General features: G+C 45.0%; 1 protein-coding gene across 2 annotated transcripts in view; it reads left to right on the top strand.

The window, feature by feature from the left end:
- scai (suppressor of cancer cell invasion) overlaps positions 1-13,291 on the top strand; it is an 836,016-nt gene that overhangs the window by 676,741 nt on the left and 145,984 nt on the right. For both annotated transcript variants that reach the window (XM_077497223.1, XM_077497222.1), the window contains one exon: positions 7,723-7,824. In XM_077497223.1, coding sequence (XP_077353349.1) covers positions 7,723-7,824 — 102 coding nt within the window. The remainder of the gene's footprint in view (positions 1-7,722; positions 7,825-13,291) is intronic.

Below are 13,291 nucleotides of genomic sequence, written 5' to 3'. Positions count from 1 at the left end.
GGTCGGCGAGCCGACCCAGACACCCGGAACACCCCCGCCCCAGCCCCGGCCCACACCCCCGAGCCCAAGGCCGCAGAACGAGGCCCAGCAGGCCCCCACAGCGCCCCACCGGTCCCCAGCCCCCATCCCCCCACGACCCCCCCGCACCCCACCCAAACCCGCCATCCACCACGACCCAGGCCCCACCACCCCCGACCCCCAAACCCCCGAACACACCCCGACCCCCAGCACCCAACCCCCCACCCACCCATACCTCCACCCCCCCCCAAACAAGCCGCCCCCCCCCCCCCCCCGACGGCCGCCACCCCCCCCCGCGAACCCGGCCCCCCGCGAGAACCCCCCACCCCCCCCCCCCGGAAACCGGCACCGGGCAGCAGCGCAGAGAGGGAAGATGTGCCCACCCCACCTCCAGCCGCGCGAGATTTGCACAGCGGCGGGAGGGGGGAAGCAGAGGAGGAAGCACCAGGGGAGAAGGCGGAACACCAGAACACCGAGCCCGGTGGGGAGAGGCCCCGGTCGTCACGCCAGAGTACTAGTGACACCTAACCCTGTTACTGAGTCCGCCAGCTCGCCGACTGGCGAGCTCTACCCTTACACCGTGAATGTGGCCCCACCCAGTGTATATACAAGTGTGTGCGTGTGGTGCATTAAAATTGGGAGCAGGTGAGTCGGAGCAGAGGGAAAAAATTTCCCCTACTCCGACACACCCGTATCCCCCCCAAAAAAATGAATATGTATATGTGTGGTGCATTAAAAAAGGGAATGGAGGGACAAAGTGGTGGGGCAGGGACACAAATGGGGGGGACCACAGCGCTGCCAGGCACTGCAGTCCATCCCCTCTGATGGCTCCCCGCCCCAACTCACCCCTCCCCTTGGACGTGAGGTGCATTAAAATTGGAGGGGAGTTGAAGGGTGAAGACGGTGTTTCCACCCTTCCCCACCCCACCAAGAAATGTGTTGTGTGCCCTATGTGTATATTTACAAAGTGTATAGTGCAAGCTAGTGAAGTGAGTAAGAGGAGCGACCAGCGGGGCCTCACCCAACCCGGCGGGTGTAGGTGGCACGCCCGCCCCCCAGCACCCCCACCCCCACCCGCCCCCCACCTCATCCACCCGGCACCACAATGGGCGGACAGCCAGCGCAGCAGGGCTACCGGACAGCCCACCGGCCACCGGAGCCCGCCCGGGGCGCCAGGAGTTATACCGGAGTGGGGCAGGCCCCAAACCCTCGCCCGGCCCCCGGAGCCCGACGCCCGGGCCGGGGAGGGAGCCCCAGGCCCAGGGAGGGGGAGGGGCCGCAGGGCAGACAGGGAAGGGGGGGGGGGGCGGGGGAAGCGGGGAGAAGACGACAAGAAGGCGAAAGGGCGGCTGCAGGGCAGGAGGCGGGGGGGGGGGGAGGAGGAGGGAGGGCGACAAGGGAAAAGGGACCGGGAGGCAGAGGAGGATGGGCGGGAGGAGGCGAGGAGGGAGAGGCGACGGGGGGGAGGAAGGGGGAGGGGAGAGGGAACCACGGGGCACACCGGAGGCCCACCCACCCCGAACCGCGCCGCCGGGCACGGAGCAGCGGACCGCGCCGGGACGGCACCGCCCCGGGCACCAGGGGAAGCACCCCAACACCGCACCCCACAGGGGGCCCAGGGAGCGGCCAAGACGCAACCGCCACCGAGCAGACAACGGGGGGGGGGGGGGGGCAGAACCACCCCCGCCCGACCACAGGAGACGGCGTCAAGAAAATTGACTAATTAGCATGCAGTAACACCAAGTGTTGATGCTTAGTGCCCACTAGAAATAGATCTTAAGGAGTTATTGAGTATAGTGTCGTATAGTGTGGTATGCTCGAGCCCACTGGCAGCAACTAGGTTCCTGACTATATAAAAATAAAAACAATCAGATACAAAATACCAAATACAGGAGCAGCGAAAACAGAAGTTGTAACGATGTGGTGGCTCTCGTTAACAGGCAGAATCTTGGCAGGATTAAGTTGCCAAATTGAGATTAAAATATTCTATGTACATAGACCATATTTGTTTAAATCTTGATACTTGATTTTTATTTAAGGCAGAGATTTTTTCCATTGAGATATAATTTATTAGTAAGTTTAACCAGTGGTCGATATTTAGAGATTGTTTATTTTTCCAATTGACAAGGATTATTTTTTTAGCAATAGTAAGGGCTATAAATATAGATTGAGATTGTTTACATGGTAGCTCAGTTATTGTTAAGTCACCTAGTAAACACAATCTTGGAGATAAAGGAAGCCTACAGTTTAATATATCAGCGAGCTTTTCCAAGATTTTAGTCCAGAAATGCAGCACTGGAGTACATGACCATAAAGCATGAAGATAAGTATCGGCAGTGTTTTGTGAGCACTGGAGACAAATGTCGGAGTCAGAGAGTCCCATTTTTTTCATCATATATTGTGTAATATATGTTCTATAAAGTATCTTATATTGGATAAGTTGCAAATTTGTCTGTTTGGTCATTTTAAATACATTTTCACAGATTTGGGTCCAAAAGTCTGGTTCCGGAACTATAGACAAGTCTTTTTCCCATTTTAAAGTCGGTAAATACGTTTTATTTGTGTATAAAAATAACTTATATATTTTTGATATTTTCTTTATTGTTGTTGGAGAAAGCTTTATAATATCTTTAGCTAAGACAGGCAGTTGGAGCGTATCCTGAAGTGTTGGGATTTGTTTCTTAACCATGTTTTTAACTTGCAGATAATGTAAGAAATTTCCCTTTTTTATTTCATATTTCTGGACCAAGTTTGTATACGATATAAACTTATTATCTGAGAAAAGATGATGAAGGTGTGTAATTCTTTTCTGCTCCCATAGGCTTAAATAGAACGACTGATTATTAAGTTGAAAGTCGGGGTTATGCCAAATGGGAGAGAGCCCACAGGGCGCCAATTGGGAGTTTGTAATTTCTAATGCCTTCCACCAGGCAGTCAGGGTGGCGGCTATCATTGGGTTTTTAAAACAATTATGTCGTCTTATTGATTTTGTAATAAAGAGTAAATCTGACAGTCTAAGATTATTACAATCCTTCTGCTCCAATTCCAACCAACAGTTAGTATCTCTGTTGGGTTGTGTCCATAGCACAAGATATTGTAGTTGATTAGCTAAATAATAGTACATAAAGTTTGGTGCCTCTAAACCTCCTTTAGATTTACTTTCCTGAAGAGTAGATAGACTAATTTTGGCTTTTTTTTTTATTCCAATAGAATTTTATGATAGCAGAGTCCAGCGATTGGAACCAGTTAGACGTAGGTTTAAATGGAATCATTGAAAATAAATAATTAATCTTTGGTAAAACTTTCATTTTTATAGTAGCTATCCGTCCTATTAAAGAGATCGGAAGATTATTCCAGCGCTCCAAGTCACTACGGATACTTTCCAATAATGGTGAAAAATTTAAAGAAGTTAATTCAGTTAACTTAGGTGAAATTTTAACACCTAAGTATTTTAAATTACCTGTAGGAAAGGAGTAGTGTGGATCCTGACTTGTAGGATTCCATGAATTTTCTGTAATAGGTAATAATGTTGATTTTGTCCAGTTAATAGAGTAATCTGATAAGTGAGAGAATTTAGTTATTAATTTAAATGCTTCCCCTAGCGAGATAGCAGGTTCTTCTAAATAGAGTAATATATCATCGGCATATAGATTAATTTTATGTTCTATTGTCCCGGAGTGGATTCCTTGGATCCGTCTATCCTGACGTATAGCTAATGCAAGCGGCTCAATAAATATAGCAAATAATAAAGGAGAAATTGGGCACCCTTGTCTTGTTCCCCTTTGTAAAGTAAAACTCTGTGATGTAATCCCATTAGTAGTAACTGTAGCTTTAGGAGAATCATATAATATTGAGACCCATTGAATGAATGACTCCCCGAAGCCGAATTTATTTAAGACAGCAAAGAGGAAGGACCAGCTAACTTTATCGAATGCTTTTTCTGCATCCAGCGAAATAACAACTGCCTTTTTATCATACCGCTGTGACATACTAATCAAGTTAAAGAGTCTCCTAATATTATTAGTAGAATGACGACCTTTAATAAAACCTGTTTGATCACTATGAATAATTGTCGAGATTACCGTCTCTAGTCGAGATGCCAAGGCCTTAGCGATAATTTTAATATCGGTATTAATTAGTGATATCGGTCGGTAACTTGACGGGAGGGTAGGGTCTTTTTCTGGCTTTAATAAAAGTTTAATTGCTGCTATATTCATATCATGACGTATATCACCTTTACTTTTAATTTCAGTTACTACTCTTAGAAATAATGGAGCAAACATTAACCAGAAATGTTTAAAAAATATAGCCGGAAAGCCGTCTGGACCAGGTGCTCTGCCATTAGGCATACTGTCTAAAGCACGATACAACTCATCTATAGTAAGCGGGGTATCGAGAATATCTTTATGTTCAATAGATAACTGAGGTATATTTAAGCTGTTTAGGAATTCCTCAATATATTCAGGGTTAGGTCTATTAATTTCTGTGTATAGATTTCGATAATAGTTATAAAAAATATGGTTAATTTCTTCTGGTGATTGTGTGCATTCACCATTTATATCTTTAATAGCCGTTATAAGAGATTTTTCCCGATTCCGTTGAAGTTGATTTGCCAGGAATTTACCTGATTTATTATTATGTTCAAAATTATTATATCTCAACTGTTGTATTATAAACTCTGTCTTTTTAGATAACATGTTATCTAACTGTATTTTTATATTCTGTAGTTCTATCCATATTTGATTATTTGGGTTTAATACATATTCATCCGTTAGTTGTTTAATTTTATCTTCCAGGTATTTTTCTAATTTTTGATCCTGTTTCTTTTTATAAGTTGAATATGATATAATTTTCCCTCTAATTACCGCTTTCCCTGCTTCCCAGAGAAGAGATGGAGATATATTTGGAGAGTCATTTATTTCCAAAAAATCTGCCCACTCCCTTCTAATAATTTTATCAAACTCTACGTCTTTCAGTAATGAGATGTTAAAACGCCATATCGGGGGAGGTTTAAAGGTAGAGTCAATTTGTAGAGTGAGGGAGACTGGTGCATGATCACTTATAATTATAGAATGTATTTTTATAGCAGTTTTATCAACAATAGAATTATTTGTAAGGAAAAAATCAATTCTTGAGAATGATCGGTGCACAGCAGAGAAGAAAGTAAATTCCTTCTTAGTTGGGTTTTGAAGTCTCCAGCCATCGCTGAGGCCAAAATCCTCCATATATTCATCTATTACTTTAGCGGATCGTAATCGCCTTGTATATATCGTATTATTAGAACGATCTATTAACGGGTTCAAGACCGTGTTAAAATCACCTCCAATAATAATAGTAGAATTTGTTGCTAAATCGAGTAACCGAGAGAAAAATTCATGGAAAAAATCAGGGTCATCATTATTTGGGGCATATAAATTACCAATTGTATATACTTTATTAAATATAGTTACCTGGATAATAATATATCGGCCCTCTAAATCTGTTACTATATTATTTAGAGTAAAGAATAAATTCTTATGTATAAGTATAGAGACACCTCTTTGTCTACTATTATAGGAGGCAGAGTAAACTTGACTAAAATTTTTATCTATAAATAATTTTTCTTCTGATTTTTGTAAGTGGGTTTCTTGTAGGAGACAAATATCTGCCTTAAAGTTTGAGAGATGGTCTAAAATTTTTATTCTTTTTGCCTGGGAGCGAGCGCCACACACATTCCAGGAGACCAGAACTAATTTCTGCATACAAGCAATATAGACTCAGTCTTATGTATACATCTATATAAGCTGCTTATTAATATTAACATATTGTAGGATAGCAAAAGAGTAATTAGGAAATTTATATAATTTATATAAAGAGAGAGATAGCAAGTAGATAAGTATAATAGTGAAGAAACGTGGGGGGAAGTGAGTGTGAAGGAAATCTGTGGGGGATTCAACATAACAATACACCAGTAAATGGTGACCTAAGCGAGATTATTATTATTATTATTAATTTATTTTTTTTAAGAATAGATTTTTATATTATTATTATTATTATTATTATTATTACTATATAGCCTGTGCATAATATAAATTCATATTCTATTTCGTAACCCATTATCCATACATATACATATACATATATATACATATATACACATATACATACACATACATACGTCAAATAATCACACAATGCTCGGCTCTACCAATTGTCAGTTAGAACAGCCAAGGGGTCGAGGTTGGGTTTCGGAATAGCTGGCCGTCGATATATAATTTATCAACGACCATCGAAGTCCGTTTACCCTCCTGTCTATTTTGTTTCATTATAGGAAACAGTACTTTTCGCCGCTCGTTTATCTCCCTTGGGAATTGATCATTCATCCCGAAAGATGTCCCTTTGAGCTCCCGTCCTTTACTTTTTACCAATTCTTTATGTTTAAAATGTTCGAACTTAGCAATAATAGGACGGGGCTTATTGCCCTTACGAGCTCCGAGCCGGTGTACACGGTGAAAAGAGATATTATTTACCGTCTCCTGAGGGATCTTTAGCGATAATGTCAAATTTTTCCATACCTGACCTATTGCATTGAAGTGTGGGGGTGTGCTGCCAAAACTTACAACGAACCCATTTTTCTTCGACAGAAATGTGCTTTCCATGTTATTTTAGGTTGTGGATACAGAGACCACACAAATCCATTATTTATACAGCTAAAGATTTTAAAATTTAATGAATTGATGGAGTTTCACCGCCTTAAAATATTGTATAAAGCCCACCATGATATTCCACCAGTTAATATACAAACTAGATTTATAAAAAGGGAAAGCGAGTACAAATTAAGAGGAATATACATTTTCTCTAAACCTAAATACAGAACAAAACAAAAAGATGTATTTCAACTCAAGGTGTCAGTCTATGGAACAATTTGGATTATAAAACAAAATCTTCTCAATCTATTTGTATTTTTTAAAAAACGTACAAAAGCAGATTTACTGCAAAAATATATATTATAAAAGGACATGCAGTTGAATTATTTTTGAATTGTTTGGTAGTATTGTAACACCAAAAGAGTCCTGACCACTTGCTGTCATTGAATTTGTGTTGATTTTTTTTTTGTGCGTGTTGATTAGGGGCAGACAAAACAAGTTTTACTTCTTTCTGTCCCCTTTCATTTCTTTTATTTTAAAGAGTGAAATAAAATTGATTTGATTTGATTTGAAATCACAGCGACTGGAGTAACTCTGCGCTTAGTGAATGATGTGATGAGCACACACTTACATACCATATGTAAGTGATTCATTCATTAGAATTTGCATTTGCGCATACATGATGTGTATATGGTTGTCTAAGGTACATGCTATGTCATTTTTTTAAATTGTATGTTTATTAGGTATTGTGCTTAAGAGTGTTTTTTTGGGGGGGAGGGATGGGGCGGATGGGGTTTTGCATTGTATAGTGTTTTTGTTGTGTTGAAAACCAATAAATACACTGTCAAAAAGTAAATCATTATAATACTGTATTTACTGAAGTGACTGAAGAATGCATTTCGCATTTTTATTTTTTACTAGTAACTGATGTTCTCCAATAAGTTTTTAGTTTTTTATTCTAATTTATTAATTGCCTATGCCTTTATTTATTGTGGTGTTTTGTCAAAACTAAGTGATGTATTTTTAGAATCATCATTGTGCAATGAAACCTGACAATGAGATGTGTTTTCTCCATTAGGTGAAGTTCAGTGAATTGACAATAGACATGTTTCGTATGCTTCAAGCATTGGAGAGGGAACCAGCCAATCTTGCCACACAGACATCGAAACCAGGAATTCTAGTGAGTTTTTTCTTAAGTCAAATTAAAGTAGTTGTGAAATGGCTAGATGGTGATGAAGTAAGCTGTGTTTACCAAGGCCTTTTCTGATGTAGTTTTTTAGCTAATTATTCCATGGCATTGTTCAGCACAAAGTCTACATTTATCACTCTTACGTGAAAGATCCATCCGTCCGTCCGTCCATCCATCCATTTTCATGCAGCAGTCAACTGAGTCCCTCCCAGAAGACTGCGTTTTTCCACCCTATCTCTAAGGGAGAGCACAGACACCCTGCGGAAGAAACAAATTTTGGGCCACTTGTATCCGGGGTCTTTTTTATTTTTTTTATTTATTTAACATTTATTTAACCAGGATAGTCCCGTATAAATAAACGTGAGTTGAGTTGAGATTAAAAACCTCTTTTTCAAGGGAGTCCTGGCCAAGAGGCAGCAAAACAGTTTACATTACAGTTACAAATAAAAGTTTCACTTATAATCACATAAAAATTATATAAAACAGTTACAAATCAATGATGCCCTCTCAAGTGCTCTTAATCTGTATCTAAAATCGTTCAATGAAACAAGTTCTGTTAGTTTCCAGTCCTTTTGCAACATGTTCCATGCAGAAGGGGCAGAGAAAACAAAAGCCTTTTTCCCCAGCTCAGTGCGGGCAAATGGAACAGAGAGCAACAAAAGATCATTGGAACGCAGACCATAAGAATCAACACTTTTCAATGTGACTAGATTACAAATATAAGAGGGCAGCAATCCAAGCATGGCCTTGTAAATAAAAGTGTACCAGTGAGTCAGCCTCCTGGTGGACAAAGAGGGCCATCCCACTCAAAAATACAGTTCACAGTGATGGGTCAAGGCTCTACAATTTCTAACAAACCTCAAAGCAGCATGATATACAGAGTCAATCTTACTCAGACACTGAGCTGAAGCGTTCATATATAACACATCTCCATAATCTAAAACAGATAAAAAAGTTGCAGTGACAAGACGCTTTTTTACCTCAAAAGAAAAACATTTATTCCGAAATAAAAAAAACCCAGTTTTAGTTTGAGTTTCTTCACGAGGATCTCAACATGGGGTTTAAAAGTCAAAGTGTCATCAAGCAAAATACTGAGATACTTATACGTATGAACCGCCTCTATTTCATTTCCCTCCAGAGTGGACACTTTGGGGGGAAATTGTGGCCTTTTCCTGGAATTTGAAAACAACATCAGCTTAGTGTTGTCCGCATTGAGGACCAATTTTAGCTGCAGAAGTGTGTGCTGCACAACATTAAAAGCTTTCGGCAGAGAAGCAACAGCAGCAGCAGAGCATGAGCCAAAGGAGTAAATTATTGTGTCATCGGCATAAAAATGCATACTGGCATCCAACATGCTTTGTCCCAGATCATTAATGTACATAATGAACAGGAGGGTTCCTAATACAGAGCCCTGTGGCACCCCCTTGTGAACACTCAAAAATTCAGAACATAAACCATTATGTTTAATGCATTGGGTCCTGTCACTCAAATAATTTGTGAACCACGAGACTACATCATATGATAGACCAAGACTGATGAGCCTTTGCTTTAAAACTGTGTGGTCCACAGTGACACGGAGCGAGAAGGTAGGACTCAGACGCAGAGTGTAAGTTGGCCAACAAGGCTACAGCTTTAATCCAATTGAACCAAAAACACCTCTCAAGGAGGGAAAAAAGGCAGAACAGAAAGAGCTCCAAACTGGAGAAAAAACAAGGGCACTCAAAAACAGGGACAACTAAAGGCGCTCCGCTAGGGAGGAAAACAAGGGGCAAACTAAGGGCGCAAGACAAAGCAAGGCTAGACATCGAACAAGGACTGTGGAACAAGGACTGTGAGGACGCTTCCATGCACTGAGATGTGACACTTCGGCAACGGAGGGGAGAATGCAGGTGGCTTTTATGTCCGGGTTGATTGGGAGCAGGTGGAAACCATCATGGGCGTGGACCGGTGATTACTGTGCAGGGGAAAGGCAAGTGACCTGAGGTGAGAGGGTGGTTAATGACTTCAAAATAAACCGGAAACATGAGTGCAAAAATAAAAGCATGACCAGCGTGGCGGCGTGACAGTACCCCCCCCTCAACGGCCGGCTCCTGACGGCCCAGGCAAGTCAGGATGTTGCTCATGAAACTCGTCTATGAGGGAGGGGTCCACGATGAAACGGGAGGGCACCCACTGCCTCTCCTCCGGCCCGTATCCCTCCCAGTCCACCAGATACTGGCGTCCCCGGCCCCGCTTTCTGACATCCAACAACTTCCTGACCTTGTAAACCGGGCCCCCCTCCACCATCTCCGGAGGGGGCGGTGCAGGCTCGGGCGGGACCAGGGAACTGTCCTGGACCGGCTTGACCTGGCTCACGTGGAAGGTGGGGTGGGTGCGGAGGGACCGAGGCAGGCGAAGGCGCACGGCGGCAGGACCTATGGACTTGGCAATGGGAAACGGGCCCACAAATCTTGGGGCCAACTTTGGACATGGTACCTTGAGGTGTAGGTTCTTTGTGGACAGCCAGACTCTTTGACCTGGCTGGTACTGTGGCGCGGGCCTCCTCTTCCGGTCAGCAGCTCTTTTCATTCTGTCGCCTTGACGTTGAAGGGCCAGTCGAGCTGCTGACCAGATTCGGCGACATCGGCGGGTCATGGCGAGGACCGAAGGAACTGAGGCTTCCTCCTCCAGGTCCGCGAAGTACGGCGGATCGTATCCGTGCACACATTTGAAAGGCGTGATTCCTGTGGCAGAAGTAGGTAAAGAGTTATGCGCCAGTTCAACCCAGACCAAGTTCTTGCTCCAGGAGGACGGATTTTGGGAGACCAAGCATCGTAGTCCGGTCTCCAGCTGTTGGTTGAGCCTCTCGGCCTGTCCATTGGCCTCTGGGTGGTAGCCTGAGGTCAAGTTCGCCTTAGCCCCTATGGCTCTGCAGAACTCCCTCCAAAAACGAGAAACAAACTGGGGACCGCGGTCCGACACTATGTGCCGCGGGAATCCATGGATCCTGAACACTTGGTCGATCATGACTTCGGCGGTTCTTTTGGCTGAGGGAAGCTTAGGTAATGGGATAAAGCGGGCCATCTTAGAAAAGCGGTCGACAACAGTGAGTATTGTGGTTTTACCATGCGAAGTGGGAAGTCCAGTCACAAAGTCCATAGAAATCTCCGCCCAGGGCCTTGAGGGGATCGGCAGTGGTTGGAGGAGACCCATCCGGGGTTGATTTGATGATTTATTCCGGGCGCAGACTGGGCAGGCCTTGACATAATCACGTACCGAGGTCTCCATTGAAGGCCACCAAAATCTCCGGGCGACGACGTACAGGGTCCTGCGAGTACCTGGGTGGCAAGAAAGACGAGAGGTGTGTGCCCAATTGATCACCTGTGCTCGTAGACCCTCCGGGACGTAGAGCCGTCGTGGTGGACACTCTTTTGGAGCGATCGTGTCTTGGAGAGCCTCCTTGACATCCTCTTCAACCTGCCAGGACATGGTTCCGACAATGCAGTCCCTAGGCAGGATGGGTTCAGGTTCGGCTGTTGTGGTTTCCGGGTCATGGATTCGGGACAAAGCATCTGCTTTGACGTTCTTGCTTCCGGGTCTGTAAGTTAGAGAAAACGAAAACCTGTTAAAAAACAATGACCATCTGGCCTGTCGTGGGTTCAGTCTTTTGGCGTGACGTAGGTATTCCAGGTTGCGGTGGTCTGTCCAGATGATGAAGGGGTGCTCCGCGCCCTCCAGCCAGTGCCTCCATTCTTCCAAGGCGACCTTGACAGCCAGCAATTCTCGGTCTCCCACGCTGTAATTGCGCTCAGCCTTGGAGAGCTTTCTGGACAAAAATGCACAGGGGTGCACCTTCCCATCTTCCTGGCTCCTTTGGGATAGGACGGCCCCGATACCCAGATTGGAGGCATCCACCTCGACCACGAACTGGCGGGTAGGATCAGGAACTCTGAGCATCGGGGCCTCTGTGAATCTTTTCTTGAGTTCCTTGAAGGCAGTGTTGGCTTCCGGGGTCCAGGTGAAGCGTTGCTGTGGCGAGGTCAAGGCATGGAGTGGAGCAGCGATGGAGCTGAAGTTGCGGATGAAGCGACGGTAAAAGTTGGCGAAGCCCAGGAATTGTTGCACCTTTTTTCTGGATTCCGGTGTGGGCCAGTCCCGGACCGCGCTGACCTTCTCCAGCTCCATCTCGACTCTGCCCGGAGATACGATGAATCCCAGAAACGAGACGGTGTCCGCATGAAAAAGGCTCTTTTCAGCCTTTACAAAGAGCTTGTTTTCTAGCAAGCGTTTCAGGACCTGGGTGACATGGTGCTGGTGGGTTTTCAAATCCGGTGAGTAGATCAATATGTCGTCCAGATACACATACACGAACTGGTTGAGGAAGTCCTTGAGTACATCATTAATCATAGCCTGGAAAACCGCTGGTGCATTAGTGAGTCCAAAAGGCATTACTAAGTATTCGTAGTGGCCTCGGGGAGTATTGAAGCCAGTCTTCCACTCATCCCCTGCACGAATACGGACAAGGTGATAAGCGTTGCGGAGATCCAGTTTGGTGAATATCTTGGCTTGCTGGAGCTGGTCGAATACTGAAGACATCAAGGGCAGGGGATAACGATTCTTGACTGTGATTTCATTCAGAGGACTGTAGTCAATGCAAGGGCGTAATGAGCCATCCTTCTTGCCCACAAAGAAAAATCCGGCTCCAGCTGGCGATGACGATGGCCGGATAAGTCCTGCTTTCAAGGAAGTGTCTATGTACTCGTTTAGGGCCTTGCGTTCGGGACCCGACACAGAGTACAATCTCCCCTTGGGGATGGTAGATCCAGGAATCAACTCGATCGCACAGTCATAGGATCGATGTGGGGGAAGTGACATGGCCTTGGTCTTGCTGAACACCTCCCTGAGCGGATGATAGCAGGAGGGAACGGTGTTCAGGTCCGGGTAATCCTGGTCATTCACGAGAGACACCTGTCGGATGGCAGCGGGAGGTGTCTCTGCCGCTGGCCGCTCCACCCCATGGTGGTCACAATCATCTCCCCAGTCCAGGACTCGCCCCGATCGCCAGTCGATGCGGGGGTTGTGCAACTGCAACCAGGGATGACCCAGGACCAGTGTGTGTGATGGGGACCGGAAGACATGGAAGCGAAGGAGTTCTCTGTGCTGCCCAATGTGGATCTCGAGTGGTTCTGTGACGTGCGTGATGAGGAATAGGTCTTTGCCATTGAGCGCCCTGGCCCTCATGTGGGTAGTAAGTGGTTCCGTGCCGGCCTGCAATTTCTTCACCAGACCCCAATCCATGAGGCTCTCATCCGCTCCAGAGTCAATGAGAGCTAGTAGGTCTGTGGACGTGGTATTGCAGGAAATCGTGACTTGCGTGAGTTTTCGGTTTTTGCCTTGCTGGTGAGTCGCGGTACTCACCGGAGAGCCTCTCTTGGTGGGACAAGCTACCACCAGATGGCCTTGTTCTCCACAGTAGTAG

This window comes from Festucalex cinctus, chromosome 15, assembly GCF_051991245.1.
Source record: "Festucalex cinctus isolate MCC-2025b chromosome 15, RoL_Fcin_1.0, whole genome shotgun sequence".
NCBI classification, from domain to species: Eukaryota; Metazoa; Chordata; class Actinopteri; order Syngnathiformes; family Syngnathidae; genus Festucalex; species Festucalex cinctus.
This window is presented reverse-complemented; position numbering and strand designations above follow the sequence as displayed.